Source organism: Odontesthes bonariensis, chromosome 20 (genome assembly GCF_027942865.1).
Source record: "Odontesthes bonariensis isolate fOdoBon6 chromosome 20, fOdoBon6.hap1, whole genome shotgun sequence".
In the NCBI taxonomy this organism is placed as follows: domain Eukaryota; kingdom Metazoa; phylum Chordata; class Actinopteri; order Atheriniformes; family Atherinopsidae; genus Odontesthes; species Odontesthes bonariensis.
Window position 1 is genome coordinate 16,130,513 of NC_134525.1, and position 23,322 is coordinate 16,153,834.

The 23,322-nt window shown below is 39.4% G+C and overlaps 1 protein-coding gene across 4 annotated transcripts in view; it reads right to left on the reverse strand.

The window, feature by feature from the left end:
• myripb (myosin VIIA and Rab interacting protein b) overlaps window positions 1-23,322 on the reverse strand; it is a 128,671-nt gene that overhangs the window by 95,933 nt on the left and 9,416 nt on the right. For all 4 annotated transcript variants that reach the window (XM_075452822.1, XM_075452821.1, XM_075452824.1 and 1 more), the window contains exon 2: window positions 19,528-19,736. In XM_075452822.1, the coding sequence (XP_075308937.1) occupies window positions 19,528-19,637 (110 nt within the window). In that variant the 5' untranslated portion in view covers window positions 19,638-19,736. The remainder of the gene's footprint in view (window positions 1-19,527; window positions 19,737-23,322) is intronic.

The following is a 23,322-nucleotide window of genomic DNA, read 5'->3' on the forward strand; positions in this document are numbered from 1 at the left end:
CTGAAGAAGTTCATCACATACTGTCCACAGTCATGTACACTGCAAGGCTTGAGCAATTCATTGGATTTCTCATAGTTAAACATTACTTTAGTAATATCACCCACAGAAAGAACATAAAAAAAAAGATTTGTGCATAAGAGAGGCCATTTAATTACTTAACTTTAACACTCAGTGCAAGCCTCAGTTGTTCAGTCACCAAAAAGTAATGCTTTTTGAAATTTTCTGGAGCTACAAAGTAATGCGAATTCAAACAACACACTTTCAACATAATCTGAATAAAACACTACTTGTACAGTTTTTTTTTCTCAGATGAGCAATGCATAAAGTAAAGGCAAAATATTGTAACAAGTGAGGATTAGGAGCCTTGTAAGAAAAAATATTAGATTTATTGTTCTCATGTAATATTCATCAACGCTGCTGCTCCTGGCAGAAATAAGTTGTTTTGTGCATTTATTCAAGGATACATTAAAGAGAAAAAAATTACAGAGCAGTATAAAAAAAATGCCAGAAGTTATTAGTGTGAGCATTAAGAGTGACTGATGCCAGCTTTTTTAATATCAGAGAAGACTGAGTGTGAGCTGAGAACAGTAATAAACAGAAGGCATCAAAGCAAAAAGACTGTTATTGGAAGGTTTCGCCTGCAGACCTAACATACAGCACTTATTGGAATAGTGCAGAAAATTCATATTTAATTTTGAAGATAATACAGAAAAAAACAACCAGCTCCTTCTGTGACATTAATGAGAACCATTTATCAATGTTTAGAGCGGAGGTGAAGTATTACTCTTCATGTTAACAATGCAACAACTAACAGGTACTAAATGGATAAGTGTTCGCTGTTCAAACTCATCTGGCCCAAAAGACAAACACCATCCAGACCTGCAATAGGTGGACCTGGACTGAACTGTGCCTTCGTACTGCTGCATTGCAGTGCAGTGACCCAGTCCTTGCATGTCACATCTCCGCTAACGGCAGAGCAGCCAATTTAACTCCACGCACCCACCGAGCACACTTCTAAATCAGTGTTTAATCACTAGAATGACAAGCTTAGCTAATTATTTCCCTCCTCATTCCTCAGCGATCCTCTTCACCCACATCCTCTGTGCTCCCTTCCCCTGTCAACTCCTTTTGCAGTGTGTTGCTTGCTCAAGTACTCTACTTGGGCCTATTTCATGCTACTGCTTGGGCAATGAGTGTCCTATTAATTATTCTGATCATTCTATACACTGCTAAGATATTGCAATTCACAACACATTTCTGTTTAAATCAATCTGTCCCTGCTGCTTGTAAAAAAAATCCTGGTAAAGTTTAACTAGAAGTCTGAAGTTCACACAAAGATGGAACTGAATTGCTTTGAAGTGTCAGTGTTAATCTTGGGAAATGATTTCTTTTGCCTCATCTCAGCAGCCACTGAAACATAAGAACAGAGCCAAATTTGTCATCAAAAATGTCAGGCGAGCACAAGAAACCCTGAGCCTATTTGATTTGAGAAATGCAGCCATGAAACAGTGGTGTGTCTGTTTGTGTCTGTCCCCGTCTATCCCCAGGATGCTGTCTGCAATGAAAATGGGGATGAATGATAGTGGAAACAATAGAAACCTCAAGCTTCAGTCTTACCTTTAAGCCTTATTTCATGGTTTAAGGTGATATCGCGGTTTAATTCCAAATACTGTACTTAGAAAAGACATACAGAAGCCTTATGAAAACATTGCCATCCATCATAATCTCTAGAGAGTGGGGGAAGACATGCAGCAAAGGGCCTCAGAGTGGGACTTAAATCTGGGCTGGCTGCATCTAGGACCTTCCGACTCATGTACATTGTACATGGAGCACCAGCTTAATCAATTGAGCTATATGGCTCCCCAATTTCTGTTTTCTAAAAATAGAATTCCAACATGACAACATAATCACAGGATGTCTCTCGTAAGGAGGAGACAAGTACACAATGAGAGCAAGTTGAGAAATAGCAGAGCACTTGGGAAAACTGTACTGAGCAATGACACCAAGAAACCCAAGAGGGCACTAAAACAGCTCCTTTATTTCCCAACTGGAAATTAAAAAACGCTAACCTGTGTCCTCAGGATATTAGTAATTTCATTGTGCCTTTTTTTTTTTTTTTTTTTTGCACCAAGAAAATCACCACTACAAAGTCACCAACTACATCTGAAAGGGGGTATCACAATTGCTTTGCATCAGACCCTAAAGCAACTCAGCAGGTGATCATGGTCACCAGCATCCTATTGGCCACTACTGAAAACATTGGGACTACCAGAAAAGCTGCAAGAGCTGCAAGAAAAGCATAATCAAGGATGCATCCCATCATCACCAATGACGTCTTCTCACTCCAGTAGACTTTAAAAAAAGCAAGCTTAGGAAGAGCTTCCTCCATGGGGATTTAATCCTGCTGAAATTCACACCACAAATCTAAGCATCATTGCACACATTTCTGCTCTGTCTTAGTACTAGAATTGCTGAACCTCTCATGTTATTCCTCTTATTATACAATATGCAACCAAATAAATGTTTTTCTATGTACTCATACAAGCATACAAAGCTAAATCTAGTCTATGACAGAGGAGAATACTGTCAAACATTATAATTAATGGATGACACATTAAGATGGTACCTGAACTATTTCAGTCTTTTTTTTTCATGCACTTTGAAAAAAAACTTTCATATTTATGCATACCTTGTATTTTATACACAGACTGTAGTATCGCCTTTTTTTTAGTAGAAAATGTTGACATTTTCTTTTTTAGCAACAAAGCAGGACAGACTGGGACTGCATAAGGAGAAAAACAGGTTTGAGTGTGCGGTTTAAGACTGGCAGAAGTGTTTTCTGTCACTCAGTCAGATCTGATGCCTGTGGTTGGCCAGTGGGACGAACAAAGTGCAGCCATGTGTGCACAGTCCAGCCCAGTCCTGACAACTTGGACAACAGTGCTCCCTATGGGCCCAGTGGAGAAGGCCATTTTGCCAGCCTGCTCACAGATGGGAGGCTTTGCTGACTGGGAGTGCATTTTAATATTTTAGAGCAATCTTGCTTGCTGATTTAGTGATCCTTCATCCCTAAACAACCAAAAAGTTGTAAAACTGGACATAAATTGCCCTCTTTTGCTTAAATAGCACACTGCCAGTAGTGCTGTCGGAAAGTATTTGAACACTGATATGTTCTTTCTTGTTTTGGCTGCACTCCAGGTCACTGGATTTTCAAAAGGAGCTTTAAAGTGCTGACATTCAGCTTTCAGGGTATTTTAGGTTGTACACATCAATACTGGGTAAATAAAAGAACTCATAACGCTTACCACCTTTAGGTGGTACAGTATACATAAATGAGCTACTGTTTTTCTAGAGGTATTGAATGGGGATGTGAAAAAGTTCAAAACAAGACTGAAAGTCAGCACAGTTTGCTCAAAGTCATTGCCTCCTTCAAACCCAAAGTACAAAACAACTACTTACAAAATGTGCTGTATGCTACAAAAAGCTTTTCTTCTTTTTTTAAGATCACAAACCCACTAACAGGACATAGACTTGGCCATTTCATTTTCACAATCCAGCTTGTGGTTATGTCTGGCAACACTTTGCCGAACAGTGGCAAAACTCCACTATCATATTTGAGAAAACATCTCTCGTCTTGGCAGCTGAGCAGTGCAGCTGCGTAAAGCCTTCAATACAGAGGATGCAGCTATACAACACAGTAAGTCACCAATAAAACAAAGCAAAATGACTAGCTCATTTTGACTCTTGTGAACCCTGGAAAATAAAACCAACAATGAGAAAAACAAGTGGTGCTGCAACATCAGAGAACTGTCACGTTCTCAATCTGTCTGTCCCAGTTTAGATTAAAAATTGGGTAATCCTGCTAAATATAGATAGCAGGATGTAACCCAGGCTTACCATATATTTAATACAATTAGAGATGAATGTTGGCTCTCAGTAAATTACCCATATAAGTCTGGATATGTATTCCACATGTCTCCACCACTGCTTTCCTTCACCTGACCACAAATGTAATTGCAGATGTAGAGCTGGCTATGATGAGCAGTGTCCCCCAGGATCAACCCCCCCCCCCACTGTACAGCCCTCAAAACTAAGTGTTTACAATGGCTGGACATTGAAAGAGGGGAGAGTGAGAACATTGGACTGGTTTCAATATAGAGTACTAGGCTGGTGAAAATTGACTATATGTCATGGGAAGATATTAGCAGACCTGCCAAAACCACAAGCAGTAAAGACAAAAATGGAAAGAAGGAAACACAGAAAATAGAAAGTTGCAGTTTAGAAGCTGGCGAGAAGAGGAAAAACACAGTGGATCAGGTGACTCAATCCAAAATTAAGCAACACATGCAGAGTAGTCACTTAAAAAGCACAGCAATGGTTTGAAGAGCTAACCAAAGAAACTTACAACAAAGGAACAACATACAAGCCTGAACACAGTAATGAAGGCTGGCATTATCAGTAAGTACTAAATCTACTGAAAAGGCTCCAGGACAGGTAGAACTTAGACTCAGCAAGCAATCAGGGGAGAGCATGGCGCCCTTTTCCTGGCAATGTCTGACATCAGTGGCTTGAGTTATGAGACTTTGTTTTGCCAAATGCATGACTGCATGCTACTGTGGTATTTCACAACACGGCCACATCTCATTGCCTCCATTTTATACATGCACATGCACACACACATATATATGTATACATTTTTATATATATGGGGAGAGAAAGAGAGAGAGGGAGGGAACAATAAAGAGATGTTGTTTAATGGGAGACATGCCTGGATGTCAGCAGATGACACATGCTTTATCTTTCAGAGAGATGCTTTCCTAAAATAAAAATTCATTACTCTGCAGGAATTGTGAGTCTTGTAGAGACAATCAATCATCTGCAATATGCTGTGATATATGATGAAACAGCAGCGGCCGTATCTAAACAAGTATGCTTTAAGCACAAGCCTTCAGTCTGTGTTTAATTATAAAGGTAGAGATTAATGCTTCATTAATATATACATCTCCTCTGCTTCCTGTCTGTCCTCACAAGTCGTGACCTCCTCAACAGATCACACACATCAGAAAACAAGTTTCAACTGCAGCTTAGAGCACCACTTCAAACGGACAAGGGGTCCTTTGAAAACCCAAAGAGAGACTCTCTATATACAGATTACTCTTAAAATACAGGTGCATGCAATAACAAAGGCAGTAACAAAGTCAGCCTACTATCACCTTAAGAATATATCAAGGTTAAAAGATCTGATGTCTCAGCAGGACCTGGAAAAACTAGTCAATGCATTCCTCTTCAGTAGGCTTGATTACTGTAACAGCATCTTTACAGGTCTACCTAAAAAGTCAGTTCGACAACTGCAGCTTATTCAGAACTCTGCTGCTCGAGTCCTCACTGAGACCAAAAAAGTGGACCACATCAGTCCAGCTCTGAGGTCTTTACACTGGCTGCCTGTCCATCAGAGGATAGACTTTAAAGTTCTGATGCTGGTCTGTAAAGCTCTGAATGGTCCAGGACCAGAATACATCAGTGACCTCCTGACCCAGTTTGAACCTTCCAGACCCCTCAGGTCATCTGGATCCGGTCTTTTATCAGTTCCCAGAGTCAGAACCAGACATGGAGAAGCTGCATTCCGCTTCTATGCTCCACATGTCTGGAACAAACTCCCAGAAAGCCTCAGATCAGCTGAAACACTCGGTGTATTTAAGTCCAGGTTGAAGACACACCTATTTTCAGCTGCGTTTGAATAAAGCTCAAAACTTAATCACATTTTAACTACTGATTTTATCTGATTTTATCTATTGTTCTTATTTCTTTCTTTTTTTGTTTAAAATTTAAATCGTGCTTTTTATTTCTACTGTTCTAATGTCTCTGTAAAGCACTTTGAATCGCCTTGTAGTTGAATTGTGCTATACAAATAAACTTGCCTTGCCTTGCAATACGTTCAGTGGACTGGGCAGTAAAATAAGGGTATGACGGTGGAAAGAATTTTAGCTAAAAAAGGCACAACAAACACTGTAGTAACTTGTTTTTTTTTTTTTAATCAACAGATCAAGAAAATCAGAATTTGAATTTGAATATTTTTTAAAACAGGTAACCATGATGATGCCATAGATGCCATTAACCAGTGATAAAATTGCAGTAACAACTTAGAATATCTTCTTAAGATAACTAAGGACCAAAGCGTGCAATACTAGTGATTTGCTCTTAAATAAAAATGTCCTGGAAAGAAGAAATATCTTGGCAGACAAAATACAAGCATACGTTGCCATGACTTAGAATATCTCAGTTAGATTTACTTAGATTTCAGGGTTTTCTTTTATGCTGATGGTAGGTATTGATTTACACAAACCAATGAACCATTTTCATCAACCCAATTGTGAAACTGAAAACAGAAATAACAAAAATATTCAAATATACAGGTGTAATTCACGAAATAAATAAATTAATCAAATAAAATGAATAAGTTTAATGCCACGGTATTTCAAGCATTCACACAGTAACAAGGGAAAGATTCCCGAAAAGAATTAAATATAGAAAAAACATTACCAATGCCAAATTGTGGTTTCATTAGAGAGAAATTAAAGAAAAGAAAATTAAAGTTGTATGTTGAGCTAATTTTCAGTATTCCACATATAAAGCATATTAAATCTGTGCATATTTAGTGGTGTCTACATGGGCTAAATTAAAGAGACAAATGAAATCAGGGTAAACGTTGAAACATGCTGTAAACTGAGTTCCAACAATCCACCATAGGTAAACATTACCGGGAAATGGGAGGATTTGTGTTTTATCAGAACATGCGATTCCTGCGCTCATTAAACGGAGGACGGAGAGCTAACTGCTGCACCAGCTGTGACTCATAATCTCCTGAAACCATCATTCAACCAGCGATGGCTCCCCTGAGAAACACAGCTGAAATAAGCAGCCACGGTGGTAGACTGCCAGCCCCAAATGACTCAACAATGCAGTGAGTGAGTCCCGTTTGATTTAATTCTGTTTTGTGAGAATGTGCAGAGCGGGCACAGCCACTCGTACAAAGAAAGTAATGGCAATGAGGCAGGAATCGAACATATCTCATGCTAATTAAGGGAACTGGAAAATTACCAACTTCTCCCTTAGAAAATAGAGTAAATGAATTGATCTAATAAATTATCTGAATCCATTATATTTAGTGAGATAATATCGACTGACAGGTGTGTTAACCCATCACATGATGCCGTAAATGCCGGCGCCTTCTCCTTTCACCTCAGACCGCAGTATAGTTTCAGTGTGGTGCTGCAGATTCTTTGGACGGTTTATACTGTCATTATTGGCTTGTTTTGATTACAAGTCAGGGAAAAGTCTTCATGTATGCCTGGCTAATTAAAGTCAAAACATATGTTGTTTACGGAACGCTACTGACGAATTTACAATTAAGTGAATATCACTGAACGCTCCAAACTTGTTTATTAAGGAAAAAATGTCTCTGTATTCACAGTTCTGTACACATGAACTGACATTTCTTCAAGTTTCAGGAATTTTGGCTTTGATTAGAGGGCAAGACAGTGGTTAGTGAAGTATCTAACAATAACACTTTACTTTAGGCATCTTTAATTTGGATAAACTGGAGGTAGCAATAATTTGGTAAGACCTTCTCTGTATTTACTCTGATTGTGGTTGAAGGTCATGAGGAGTGTAGGGAATCTTGTTTAGTTGTCACGGAGACCAGATCTAAAGGGCTCCAATGAAAACTGGAGTCTCAGTACATTTTAACAAACACACAAGAACACACACACTGAAGGAGTCAACAAAAACCAAGAGATTAATTATTATTACTGAATTCTGTCCAAATATCAAACAATCTCAGTTTGAGGCCCGCGTTCTGACGAGTGCAAGGATGCTGTAGCTGGGGTTATAGTTAATAGGAAAGGATCATTTTGTTGTCAACTTACATAAAAGTTCATCATCGAAACAAACTTTAATCCCACTATATATTCAAAGCTACCCACACAAGTGGCTCAAAAGAAGTACCAGCGCCAAAATGATTAGGAATGATATAAAAAGAGATAACAAAATGCATAGTTCAGAAATTGGATTGAAAGAAAAAAGCAACAACACTGTGTTAAAAGTGAGCAGGACAAACAACAATAACAGTACATGAAAGCAGGGTGAAGTCTTTAAAGTGTTTTAAGAGGTCATTTAAGTGTATTCCATAACCCTTAAAAGTGGTTTTGTTTTAAATGAGAGCATATTAGTGTGGCTCCTTGATATTGTGTTTTAAGGCAAGTGAAACCCTCTTACAAGCATCAAAACCAAATGAGCATATCAGTTACAAAGGCGTTCACCTCGACCTGCAAACAGAGAAGAGGAGGTGGTGGCTTTCAGGGACAGTACTGTACACAAATATACAGTGTTGCCATGACAATACAAACGGATGATACGCTTTTCAACTTTATGACAAATGAGAGTGAAACACAGAAAGTCAATACATAAATGAGGGCAGAAAAAAAAAGATAAAGAACTGGAACACAGTGTCCAAGTGTGTGTCATTGACTGTGTTGTGCTGACTGATTGAACACAGCTACAGTCCTGAGGTAGATATTGATCAGGTCCTGCCCATTTCCTCACAGAGAGACGAGCCAGCATCCAAAACAAACTCACACACATACATACTGGATCCAATGGAGGAGAAAATGAGAATCAATTGCAGCTCGAAATAAACCTGATCAGTCTTTAACATGAAGCAAAACATTCCCCTGCTCCACCCCGAGAACTCATTTGTTCACGCTCACGTAACTGCTACTAGCTTAAATATCAGGTCACTAAACACAGGTAGCCTACACCCGGTTTCTTTGTGTTATATGATGCTGGTTAAGGTCAAAGATGCTGGAGCAGAGGGAGATCCCTATATAACTGGATTGATGGAGTGCAGGGCTGTAGGGAAAGCTCTTAAACCATCTAATTTAGTCCATTTGTGATTGTTTAATTGCAACACTTTTTTGTTCAACACACTTGGCTACTCTGTCACTGATGATGCCATGTGATGTAATCAGATTACCTCTGCTGCCAACAAGCCTCAGCTGATGTATTGCTTAGTTTGAAAGCCTTAACGGGGAATAAAGCACTCACTCGCTAATTGGTCCATAAACCAAAGCAGCAGCTCATAATCTTTTAAAATCTGCAGAACACTTACATTGAACATGTGCAGTATTTCAGACCAGACAGACAGAGATGTGTTGCAGAGATGAATGGTTAGAAAGTATTTTCTGTGTCTTCAGTAGTACAATGGGGCAAGACGAGTGTCACTGAAGGTACCTCACCTGCTAAAACGATATCGACATTAACCCCGCAGAAGGAATGAGTTTGATGAGAACATTTCACTTCTTAAATTCAACACCAACTATAGTTTTACAAAAGTTATGCTCAATTAATGGTCATGCATTTCTGTCAGTTTGTAGAACTCTAAGTCCATGCATTGTGAAGGATTTGAGAGGGCTATAGAGAAGGCCTTACCGAACAAACCAACAGCATATCCTGCCTATTCAGGAATGCTATGCAAAGAAGTCAACTTAATTTTTTATTACCATATTGGAAATTAATGATATTTTACTAGAAAACAGCTCTAAGCAGACCCTCAGTCCTGAATTAACCCTTTTTAGTTCGCTTTGAATTTAAAATAAAAAATGTCTGGTATAGAAAATCAAGTCAAACCTAAATAGATTTTCAAATTTGGTGGTGGTAAGGAAAAGAAAGTATTATTAGAATTAAAAACCATACTGGAAAATAAAAGCAAGGGAGGAAGAATTAGGTCAGTCGCAAGGCAAGGCAACAGTTTTAGGAAAAATGTTATGAGACTGTGAGTAGCTTTGCACCATGCAATGGAAAATGGTCTACATGTATATAGCAGTTTTTTTAAAAACTTTTATAGGATCTACAAAGTGATTGCATTGTGTTTCTCATTCACCCATTCCCACACTCATATGCTCATACAGGGCTTCTCATTGTAAATGTGTACACCATATACAATATGCATTGCTTTTTCTCTACAATCACACACCGATGAACATATCTTGGGCAATGTGGGGTTAAGAATCTTGCCCAAGGGTGCAGAGGATCAAACAGCCGACCATCCAGTCACAAAATAACCACTCTCCCAGCTGAGCCACACAGTGGTTCCTAGAGCTGCAGCCAAAGAGAACTTGAAAAAGTTAACTGCCACTGTGACTGTAATCATAAACACATGAGGATTAAGTGGCAGCTATGGCAGCAGAGACGCAGAGATTGCTTCATCGCTGTAGCTAACTGCAGGAATGTTGACCAAGCTTTATGTTTATATGAGCTTCTGTTTAGTCATTTATTTCTCCAGAGCACATTTCAAGCTGATATAAATAACAGATGGTACCTGCCAAGCCAGTTAACAAATTCTCCTGTGTGACCTCTCTATCCATCGTCCTCTCACTCATTAGATAATAATGCTGTATTTCTGTAGATGACCTTGTCTGATATTTAAAGTCTGTGGTGGAAGGTGTGAAGCTAGATCAGTTCCCTGGGGGAGGTGGGGGGATGTCAGTATATCTGACCAGCTGGACTGACTCATTAGCCTGTTGCCTTACATATTCAGTGAGGTGGTATGTGATCGAAACCTCCAGGCTACTGTCCACCTGTCATGAATATATTTGTCCATAAACAGAGATGGCCATATGTTAAAAGTACTGTAAGAAGAAAATAATTACATTTTCCACGAGAATGTTTGGCTGATGGGCAAAGAGCCATGGGTCCAGTCACACCTTTATAATTGCTTTGAGCTGGTCCAGCACAATTTTTCATTGTATGGGTGGTCATGAAGACAGGAATGCAGTCCTCCAGATTGTTGCGACCTCTCTTCAGTGGTCGAAGCACCAAGCAAGAGGTCTTCCATAACATAATTTCTACCTGTCCCAACCTCAGGTTTATGTTAAAAATGTAACAGAGGACTCTGGCACACAGAGTAAGGAGCATTGGTTCATTGCATCCAGACCTGATGTTTAATCCTGAGAGGTTCTTTTTTTCACTTTTAGTTGTTTAACCTGTCATGATGTATGATTACTAACAGAAATCTGTTGCTAGTGGTTCAATACATTCACTATAGAGCTACAACTACCTATATACAGTTGATTAGTGTTACAAACAAGACTCTCAACATGACTGAGCAGAGGTTTTTGCTATCTATGCTAAAAAAAAAAAAACTAATAACATTCATAAATAATTATGCTCATCAATAAATCATTTCATGTTCTGAAACCTAGTGTGACAAAACAACCCAAATCTAGTTCTAAATTACTAAGAACTTTTTCAAAAAAGGAATTTGCTGATAACTCAGAATGTATATAACAATTTGAGCTTATTGAAATATTTGATGTGGATGGTGAAGAAAAAGACTATAACAGAGGCATAACATTATCTAGTTTAAGAACATGACAATGTTACACCCAAAGAAGTAGAGGTTGTGGTTTTGCAACAAGCCAGATTGGTACAGAATCTACTGTCTATTTCCCCCTCAGCTCTCAGACGCACTGTATTCCCACAGGGGATGCTTTACTTCCTTTCCTTTTGAGATCCAAAAAAGACAGATACACACAGAAACTGCGACTTACTGACTGGGCCCAAGCACTTGAACCTGGCCTTGCTGCTTAGCACACTTAAAAAAGGCACAAGCAGTCACAGTCAAGTTAAATTGTGGAAGTTCAGTCACTCCAATATTCAACACGTGATTATGGGCCTGTGGCATAGTGAGTGGCTTTTTGAATCGGAAATTAGTCTTGCGTCTTTCAACCTGTGTGTGCTGAAGAGAGGGACTGGAGTGATGAAAGTGTTGCAGTTATTCAGACAAAAGAAGCCTCCCTGCTGTCTTGCCAGGAATTGTTCACTCCTCTTGGAAAGAAAGCAGCTCATCCAAGCTTCCCTTTCCTCAACACAACATTGCTAATGAGTATCTATAGGAGTAGGAAGAGAGATGCATACAGGGGAGCTGAGCGCGAGAATGGGCCAGGGAAGCAGACATTGAGACTGAATAGCTGAGACAATCACAAAGGGTCAAGAAAACACCTCCGCTCCCGTTTCAACCAGCTATTTTTCTCTGAATGAAGACAGTATTTGACAGTTGGTCAGCACCACAAGTAATTGCTGCAGTGCTTAGAGAAATACATAAGTTAAATCTCAGTCAACTGGTCTTTGTCGGGTTGTGTTTACCTGCAAGTGAATCTATAATTTATCTAGGTAGAAATTTACATTAATTGTGGAAGACAACACTGAGTAGTGATCTGTTCACTTCCATTCGACTGCCAGTGAGCAAAGCCTAAACAATGTGCAGACTCTCTTACACACAAGCATACACATTCAAGCAGGCAAGGTTATTGAGGAGAAACATATCTACTCGGTCAGCTGGAAATGCTAAAGCAGCGTATGGGCTATGAAAGCAACCGCTCCACAAGTAGCTGGGGTGGATTAGTTTTTCACTATCTCATCAGCCAATCCTGTGGGCTCAGCAGCTCCAGTGGATGGCGGCGCTATGCAAGCTGCTGATTTGTCACACTCGAGGGAAATCAGAATCTTCCCACATCAGATGCTGTAAACCACTGTCTGTTAAGGACGCTTTGCTCAGGAGAGTCTGCTAATACGCAACGATAGGAGTGGCTCAAAAAAGAAATAAAGCTGAAAAAGAATAACAAGTGACTGGGGAAATATAAAGAAGATTGTAATTCATTTATATATAGATTTTGATTTTTCCTTTTCCACATTGAGGTTGTAGAATCAAGAGCAGAAGCTGACAAAGGTACTTTAATTTTTCAGTGGGGAGAAAAAGAAAGCAAAAGTGTTTCAGAGAAGGGAAAAACAAAGGCTAGGGTAACAGCAGAAGCAACTGAGAAAAAGCAAAAGCAATACAGCCAAGGCAATAATAAAAGCTACTAAGAAATAACAAAAGCAATAACTAAAGGGATCAAGAAAAAGCAATACAGGAATTGTTAAAGCAAAAGCTATACAAAATAACGAAAGCAGTACCAAAAGCAAAAGAAAAATAAAAAGCAATGTGGAAAAAATTAGGACACACAGAATTATATCTATTCTTTGAATTTGATGAAGAGTTAATGATGAAAATATTTAAGTTAATTTAATCTTTTATTTCTTTTCACATTACCATATTTATTCTTTAATGAATTATTTCATCAATTCATCTTTACAATTCCTCGTTCATTTTCAGTTAATTTATTTTGAATTAATTACGGTTTCATTCTTTTTGTGGCACATCAGACGCTAACACACAAACACTCACAAACTAATACCTCAGAGGTGCAAGCTTCTTGATCTCTGAAGCACTTGGATTTTAAAATGGTCTTATTCTAATGTTATTGTTATTGAAGTAACAAATCAACAACTCAGATTCCAAAACAAAACCAACCTGATTTTAACAAGTAATGATGCAAGAACATTAGGCATCAGACATGCTGTAATGTGGATAAACGGACCTCACTGTGTGTGTGTACGTGTGTGAAAACAGTGTATGCGTAAGCACACCCATGTATAATCAGCGTGGTCAGGGGGGGCTATATTTCTGTCTGCTAATTAAGTTTAATTATTATAATATCCTCTACTAAGAGCCATATTAGAACTAATTACAAATCAAAGAGTCTATGGCAGCTCTACAGCCCCAAACACAAGAAAGCAAAATTAAAGCTGAACCGTACTGAAGTCATCTCGGAAACTCACTGTCTCCACATGATTTTAAATCCTACTTGATAAACAGTGGGGGGTAAAGAGCGGGTGCTAATTTCGTCATTTATGATGTCAGTGTAATTTTGACATGCTAAACAATACACGATAACATAAAGAAATAAACATTTCCTGAGGTGGGTCGATGTCAGTACTCTTTGACCTTTACAAAACTGCTCACCTTCCTGTCCAATCGAACACACTATTCAGTCACACAGACGAGGGGAGATAAATCATCTACGGCATTAAAAAAATTTAAAGTACACAAATAATGTTCAACATTAAATGAAAATCTTTGCTTACAACATCTTATGCATGCTTATTTTTTCCTGGTATAATGTTACCCTGTCAGATCATGAACTGTGGCTTACAACATTGTGCTGGTACATCTGCCAAAAAGGTCACAAGGATTTGTCCTTCCTGCTTGCCGCACAAACACACATAGTCACAGCACCTCCGCATCAAAAACAATCCACATCAACATGACTCAGACAAATAACCCACACCACTAATGCGGCACAGCTAATCCCCAGCAAAAGCAGAACCACAGCCAAAAGAACACAACTGCCACAGCAACAGTTTAACTGAAATTAACTCCATCAAGATCCACTTCTGTGGCTGCAGCATCAGAGCATTACATTCATGGTAAAGATAGAGTGGGGGGTGAGGTAATTCCCAACACAAATGTGTTCCATTGTTTTTAGAAGTCTCCTTTTTGTGTGGAATACATATCGGTAGCTTTGAGCTACTTCACGATAAAATCGAAACACAATCTTGCAATGGGTTCACACAGGCTGGGATGTCTGTCAGCATGTGGCTCTTCTGACCCATGAGCAACCACACCCAACTAAAACCTGGCCCTGTGTGATTTGGAAGCTATGGTGTCGACAAACCTACAGCCAGATATTAAAACACTTGTCAAAATACCCAGAACCAGCTTTCCACTACGGTCAATGTGTCCAGGACTACACATACACACACAAACTCTCACAGTAAAATAAAATACCAGCCAAAGCTGCTGATAAACATCACATGTTAATATAGGATCTAACACTGGATTATGGCACAGAATAAACACCTTACACACTGAGAGGAAAAGAATAATGCATGTGTGTTTAACACAATGGAGCCATTCAGCCACCCATAAAGCTGCCCTGGACTAGTTACATGATTCCTGGATTTTCCCTTAACAGACACAAGTTGGGGTCATTAGTTCACTCGTCTGACAAACCTGCTTCATTGAAGAAACACATTTAAAACCACTTAAAGATGTCTAATTATCGTCTTTGGAGAAGGACCATTTAATAAAGGTGGTTCTAAACTGAAATCTGAGCAGACAGTGTGAAAGGACAAGACCTCAGGCCACAAAGTCTGTGTCAGCAGGTTAATCTGTCCCCTTTTAGTGCCGCTTTAATGGTGGAGATGGCGGTGCAGCCTAAAGGTTCAGTCTTGCAACAGAGGGCAATATCCTTTGACTGCTTGAGCTCTGAAATCCACTTACAGCAATTTATTGATTCAGATGAATAAAGAGCAGTTCAGTCCATACGGAACTTGAATGTTTCTTATCTTGCCTCAGACATAATACATTTCTGGAAGCTGTTCACTTATCTACAAAGCCAACTGAACGTGTGTGCGCACGTGTCCTCATTTGTGTCATCTCAGGACAGAGAGCCAAGAGGATAAATTCAGCAGGAAATAGAGGTCATTCCGCCCCTGACAAAGTGGCATCTTCTGCCACCTTCTTTCAGAAAGACCCTGGCCTCCCAGTGTGACTCCTGTGGCTTGTACCTGCCTGCCTGCCACATCATACTAAGCTAAAACAAAGAGCTGGGAAAAAAAATAAAAAGGATGCATGAAACATTCAACCCCTTTTGCAATAACACCGGTTGTCACAAAGGCTTTGATTAAAGCTCGAAGCAAATATTAGATCTCTAATAAAAAAAGACTTGTCTATGGTTAATGCTCAGTCATATGTCTGAACACATTTTCACTGGAAAAACATTAACTACTTTACTGACTAATTAAACCTGCTGATGCCAAACAGCCTCCGTCACTTAAGTAAAAATACTAGGTGAGGCAAAGCTCCATTCTGGAGCCAAGCATTACTCCACACAAATAAAGTGAAAAAGATTAGAACGTAGAGTGAGTGATCAGGTGCATCTGCAGAGCATTGTTCTGCTTTCGAACCCTTATTTGCCTTATTGAGCACTCACAAAGAAGCTGAAAGACGGAGATTGTCACAGCTGCATTTGAAATTAGTTCTGAATAAAGCATTGCAGGTACAGTAATTAGCCTGTCCAAATAAGGATTGCCAGGCATTTTTACAAAGTGCATCCAACCATCTTAACACTGAGATGAAATGACCTTCAACAATCCCCCATGGCTGTAACTCGAGCTTTCTTTACACTTCTCACACAGAATATACTTCTAGATAGTTGTTCGTATCTACAATATTATTTTCTGTCTGTCTCCTTTGGGAATGCTTGTGCTGTTTGCTAACTGAGCCCACGTCCGCACTCCCATGGCTATCCTGTAGTGAAGGGCAGAGGTTGAACAGCTCACCCCTTCTAATTGGCAGAATCCCACTCTCAGCTTTCAGAGGCGGATCAACCAGGTTGAAAACAAAAAGCTTTCATTTCAAAGTATCAAACATGATGGATGTTAAGTGAGACAAAGGAAGGCCACAAGTGATAAATGAGTTCAAGAAAACAAACGAGGCAGCCAACATGTCAGTCTGAGGATTCTAATGAGCTGAAGGTAAACAAAAAGTGAATGATTCTGAATTTAGTGACAAGTACAGCACTACACTTACATGGCAGTAGTGTGTTCATCCACTAACACACACCAGTGGCAGCAGATGTGTCACACGAAGTGCTTCAAAATGCACCTGCATTTCCAAAGCAACATAAATTTTAAAGCATTACGTCGTTTGCAGTCAAATGTGTTTTGTTCTGGAGTTTGAGACACACCATACAACTGAAGATTGACAGTTTCTTAAAAATCTTTTTTAAGGATTTATTGTGATACTAAAAGATGACCAAGTTAAAGTTAGATGGATCCCAGCAGCAGAAACAGTGGTAAACATCGCAGCAAGCCACACAGTGAATGCTTTTTACCTACATCCTCCTCAACGAAGCCCATGCACCACACTAAAGCTCCTCGTCTGCCACTGCATAGTCAGTTGGGATGTAGAGGGATGTAACAAATTTCCCCTCAAAAATCAAAGCAAAACCCGAATGTAGTTTTGTCCCGTCTCCAAACATTCAAACCTTCAACATACGGAGGGCGGAGGAAAAGAGGTACAGCAGTCACGCACCAATAAGTCACCAAGACAAAGTAACTAACTCTTGAATAAAAAAAAGCAAAACACAGACCAACAAAGTAGCTAGAAGCACAGCAAAATTACTTCAAAATCCAACAAATTTACTTCAGTACTAATGTCAACACAATCAGGCTATAGTATTAACAAATGTATTCAACTAGCACACAACAGACAGACAGCCACAAAACCAACTGCTCTGCTCTCTAAAATGTTAAAGAGGACTGGCCCATTACCCAAATGGATAGGTACATCATACTGTGTTAGTCTGTAGTATGTGGTTGGTTTTATACCTGTATTGACATACAACCAAGCAAGAGGAGTGAAAACATCTCAAAAAGTGTTGTCAGGTGTCCAAGGTCTGAAACATAGCAGACTGTCCATGAGAATGAAACTTGACTATTAAAGTGTAAAACGTTACAGGAACTTAACAATTATAAATAATTATTTATGAAGGAATTCTTCAACAATTTGGGTGATTTTACTGAGAGGTGCAACTGCATACAAAAACAAAGTTACTTTAAATAAATACTTTTCAATTAAACTTTAATGTTGTCCAGTTGGTTTTAGTTTAACCAAATATTAGAAAGAAGTTCTCTGCTGTTATACTGCCTCTGTTGCACTACTGATGGCGTCTCCACTCCTGTCACCAAATGACGATGTGAATGAACAGCCAACAGCTGCACTCCTGAATATGAAAATAAAAAAAATGTCAGTGTCCACAAAACTGTACTGTCTTTTCAGTGCATAGACAGAATCTAAAGTCTCTTTAGTATGCTGTATATCAAGAATAAGCAACATAATAAAAAAGTCCTTCACACACTCTCAGAAGCAATAAAGTGCAGGGACTTCATAAACTGGCAGCAGCTGCCCTCATTAAACTTAAGTTGAATAAAAGAACAGCACAGGATGCCACAAACCAGGCTTACGGCCACCTGTGCCATCTTATTTACATATTTATGATGTTTTACAACATATGAGACAGAAAGTGATATCAGTTAAGCATTTCATAAACATTTCTTATTATTCAGCTTGGTGAATGATAATAAAGATGGAGCATTTAAAGCACCGGCTGAGGCTTGAAACATCACATCCCTGTTATAGAAGCACAGTTGACTCCATTCATTGGATAAAACTAAATGAAAAAAATGCTCGTCATTCATGCAGGTGAAGAGTCTACAGGGACGGAGCTACCTGCTGAAACACTCAGCTAACATCTGCTGTGAACAAGCTCTCACCTTCTCATTTATACTCTAAACTTGGACATATCTTCCATTTCCCACAAGAAGCAATCAAAAGTAAATACTGTGTCTACTGGATGACTGAATAACACAGCAGCAAATGTAACCGCTAAACAAAGGCACTTTGTGAGTTGAAATCTAATATCTATTTGGAAATTTATCAAGAATTCAATATGACAAGAAACACAGATTCTGATTAATTCATGAAGAGCTGCTGCCAAATAAATCAACACCATCCTGCTCATTTTCTTGCAGCAGATCGCTGTAATAACGGCCTGAGAGGCAGAAATTATATTTGATCACTGACGACAGCTTGGTGGGGGAACACTTTGCCGCCCAGTAATTTGGAAATACACAAACTTTGCCCTGAACACGTTGAGTTTCAAGCTGCACAGACTGGTGGGCTGCATTCAGGTCGGTGAAGCAATTTTGTTTTGCTCCTCTGAGTGCAGCTAAGATGTTTAGAGCTCCAAGAAAAGCAGCCTAATCACTTGTGGCATCCACTCAGGAACAATAAACCACTGAGGATCACTGTTGAAGTCTGGGGAACGACAAATCTCCATAACAAAATAGCTGGCGCCCGGTCAAAGAATATTTGTACCTCAAAAATTGCAGGCAACAACCACATTTAAAATCAGCAAAAAAAATATATATATATAAATATATATATTTGGACTGTATTGTGACATTAGATACACTGAAAATTTAATACCAAAATTCCCTTCTACTGTCCTGCTGAAACAGCACAACACTGATCCGAGCTCACATTTTCGTCAAAACCTTCCGTGAAAGCCTATCGCAACTAAAATAAGTTTGCCCTGACCACAGGCTGTGAGGGACAGGAAGTGAGGAGAAGGAATGGGCCAGAATGTGTGGCATGTTAAGTAAGAAGCTGTGACACCGGAGCAGAGCCCAAAAGCCCAGAAAACAATGACCCCAAAGACCAGACAGCTTGCCAGCAGAAAACACAAACAAGCGTCTAATTCTTTACTGCATAAGACGGCGGCTCTGTGGAGCAACAGCTTTGATTAAAAAAAAACACGCCTCAATATTTCCCTCAGATTATGCAACAGCAGACTTCAGGAAGAAAGCTGTGCAAATGGCCACTGAACCCAATCTATAAATATAAATGGGTCTTAATGCACAAAAATGTCAGTTTTTTGGTTTTCTGGTCATTTCTTCTCAATTTGTATGTGTCACACTCTCACACTGTATGTGCAAAATCCTGGCAGGAGATTGCCATCTCACCTCAGCCTCTCCTCCTCCTTCTTTCGCAGCTTCATGTCACGCTGGACCACTTTCAAGACATGCTCTGCCTCGTCGTCCGTCAGGCCCGACAGGTCCAGCTTGCGGCCCATGGTTTCTGCCCTTGCCACACTGAGCTTCTGCTGCTGGTCAATGCGGGGAGGAGGAGAGGCACTGGCACTGCTGCTCCGGGGCCAGAGGCTGGGACAACCCTGCAGGCAGACAAACAGAGAAACACATAAAAATGTGAGGAAAAAAAAACATTACATTACATTACACAAAAAACACAACTTTACATTTGAAAAATCTGCTTTTGTGACTTGTGGACAAAATCTGCGGTGTTTGTTTCTTGCCCGAGCAGCTGAAAATTGAAAGAAAGTAAGGTCTGCTAAGATGTATTTCCACAATTTGATTTATAATTTCATTTGGACTTGTGAAACCATGAACCCGTAGAGCTTTAGGTCACTGGCTCAGTTCGGAAAAATCAATTAAAAATGCTATACCTGTATTCGTATTCTAGCAGTCAGTTTCAATGCTATGAAAGATTAACTGTCTCTCGAATCTATTCTGCATTTACACTTGCCAAGTCATTAGGTACACCTGGAAAAAATTAAATTAGATTGGTCGAATAAACAGTGCTCTTATCTATTCGGTCTTTGTGTAATTATATTAATTTATGTATTTATTTATTGGAGCCTGTTGTGGATAGTGTCACAACCCCACATTCTTTCTGAAAGCCAGCATGGAGCACTTCATGCATACAAAGCCTGAAGTTTGTTTGAATTTAAGCCCACGAGAAAATGACCCATCTTCTCGGTTGATTTGACATGGCAATGGAATTTTTTATCTATTCATTTATTTTTATTTTTTTAATCATGATCCACTTCAGAGTGAAATGGAAGATTAAGCAGGGTGTGCATTGGAATGGGGCTATGTTGGAATCAACAAGGCACTTCCTTAAAGAAGCGCATAGCGTCTGCAGTTCTCAGTCAGATCAACTGCTCGCTTTTTACTTCCAGTTTACCGAGATGGTTATAGCCAAAATGCTGAAGTCAAGGCTTCAAAACATGAGTCAGCAAACCATTGGGTGGGCCATCAGCACTGGTGGTTTAGATGTGGTTTGCTCTATAAAAGAAAATGATCCATTTTCTCCCTTGTGGATTTTCTTTTCCCCCTGGCTTTCAATCTGAGCCTTTGACGTGCCACACTGCAAGAATTCCCACTATGCAGCAACTGTGAGAACGGATCGGGATTCCCCTTAAATCAGGATTTTTGGAATATTTTCATGGTGTAAAAATTTGCTTCTGCTTTGGCAAATGACATAGTGAATGAAAAATAATAATAATAAATCAAATTTGTAATGCACTTTTCATTAGCAAAAATCTCAAAGTGCTACAAAGTACAACTAAAATCAGGGATAAAATCAACATCATAAAAATCATGTGGCGGCAGAATAGGCTTGTTTAAAAAGAAAAGTAAGAAAAGAAAAAGGATTTTTTTCAATGTTGGTTTGTTTTGGGATATTAATGTAAAATCCCACAGCATACCTGGACCATGCACGACCCACCACTGTACTGTGGCACATAATTTGGAAAACCCTGCTGTGATGTATTCACCACATTCGCTTTTACAATTTGCTCAACATAAAACACATACACTGGTGCTAATGTCCTTATTTTTGTATGAATTTAACCATAAATCACTCAGCTAGACAACCACATAACGTAGGCTGCATTTCAAGAGAAGGTTAGCAACTAGTAAGAATCGAGCGATTCAACAGATCACACTTTTGACAAAGAAAAAATTGGGGAAAAAAACTTTACAAAAGACAGCAGCTTCATTATTTTCATGTGTTCTCAGTCCCCGCTTTACCCAAACAATAAAAAAAGCTTTTTTTCCAGGGTGGTTCCACATGGCTAACAGGCAAAGAAACACAGAGCACGTGGCTATTTAACATATAACATACCATCTCCCAAAACTGCTTTCTATTCTGTCATATTGATGTCAGCACAGAATGTGCTCTGAATAAAGGATAACCAAATGTTAAAACCTTTCACGCGCCGTGACATCATGCTCTCTTCAAAATTCCATTCGGCCATCTTATCATAGGTGCAAACATGAACACCATAAGAGGTGCGTTTTAAGTGTGCATAGAATCACAACGCAGAAGATTTGACGGGAATATGGAAGTTTGATACTGCAAAATCAATCTTGACATCTGAACACCCATTATCACCCAAATTTGAAACCTACATTTTTTTGCGTGATACAACTCACTTTAACAACACCACGTATTGAAGAGGGTACACTAGCTTTATTCTCCAGGGACACTGAAGTCCATCCATCAATCCATTTTCTGTACCCACTTAATCCAGTTCAGGGTCGCAGATGGGTTGGAGCCTATCCCAGCTGCGATCAGGCAGGAGGCAGGATACACCCTAGATGAGTCATCAGTCCATCACAGAGCACTGAAGTCATTCAGCAAAAGCTTTTATCCAAAATGGCTTAGAAGTGAGGAAGACATTGGTGACAGTGTGGAGTTCAGCATTTTGACCAGGAAGGTGGGGATCAAACCAGCAACCTTCTGACTGAACCAGCAGCTCCTGAGTAGCAATATTTACTCATTCATTTTCTGTACCTGCTTTATCATATTCAGGGTCGCTGGAGGGCCGGAGCAATTTATGTCCGAATGCCCTTCTTGGCGCAATTTCCATACCATTCTGTAAATTTCAATATGACTTGGTCAGACCTTGTAACATATCCATATCACTTTCAACACAGCACAAGTTTGAACAGCTTCAGTCACACATATGAACAGGCACACACAGTACCATTTAATCTGGCATGTGATCAGCTATTCAGAGGAATCTGCCAGATCGCGTTATGATATAAACAAATAACAGCGGTATCCAAATTTTTGTCCTTCGTGTTTTCACCAAAGACAATTAGCTGCAGCACTTAATCATTTTTTCCTCGGCATGTGACTGTTTAATAAAGTTAAACATGTAAATAAATTTTCAGCTGTATTCATCTATCGTTTCCTTGTTTTACACAACCTCTGCACATCTGGAAACTAATACGACATGTTGTTGTCATAAAACTGTAACCCTGAGGACTTCAGAGATATAAGTCACTTGAGGTTCTGTCTAGTCTCAAACAAACACTAGATATTGTGGGCACATCGTGACGTTACTTTGACAGGCATGTCTGAATGAAGTTATTTGGAAAATTAAAGTAAAAGTTATCAATGACTGTATGTCATTAGTTTAACAGTTAAGAAGCCATTAATGTTACACATCTCATGTTTGAAAATGGCTTTGGGTGGGTGAGCCGTGGCTTTAAAAGATTCAAATAAGCATGCACAGTAAAAGCTTTCCTACTTTAAAGAATGAGGTATGTTTTCAGTTGATTGAGTTTAGACCTAACCTGACACTTGGAGTTAGGTGGACATGCCCGTGTTCGGACAAGTGGTGAGACGGAAGCAGATCTCTTAAAAACAAAAAGAGAGGAAGAGAGAAGTAAAGACAGATGAGAAGATGGACATGAGTAGAAGGCCCATTAACAGCAGTTCCTAAACAGGATGTGAGAGCACTGGCAGTGGAGGCAGCAATGAAGATTTAGAAGGCCAGATGATCATGAAGCCAATATTTTCATCAAGAGAGCATCACTCCTCTCAGTCAGCTCACAAGTCATTCCTCCGATTCATTTCATGGGCCGTCTCAATCTAGACCGCTATTTATGAATGTCACTGTTTTAATAAAGAAAACAAAAATGAGCTAGTGATCCTTCGTTAATATG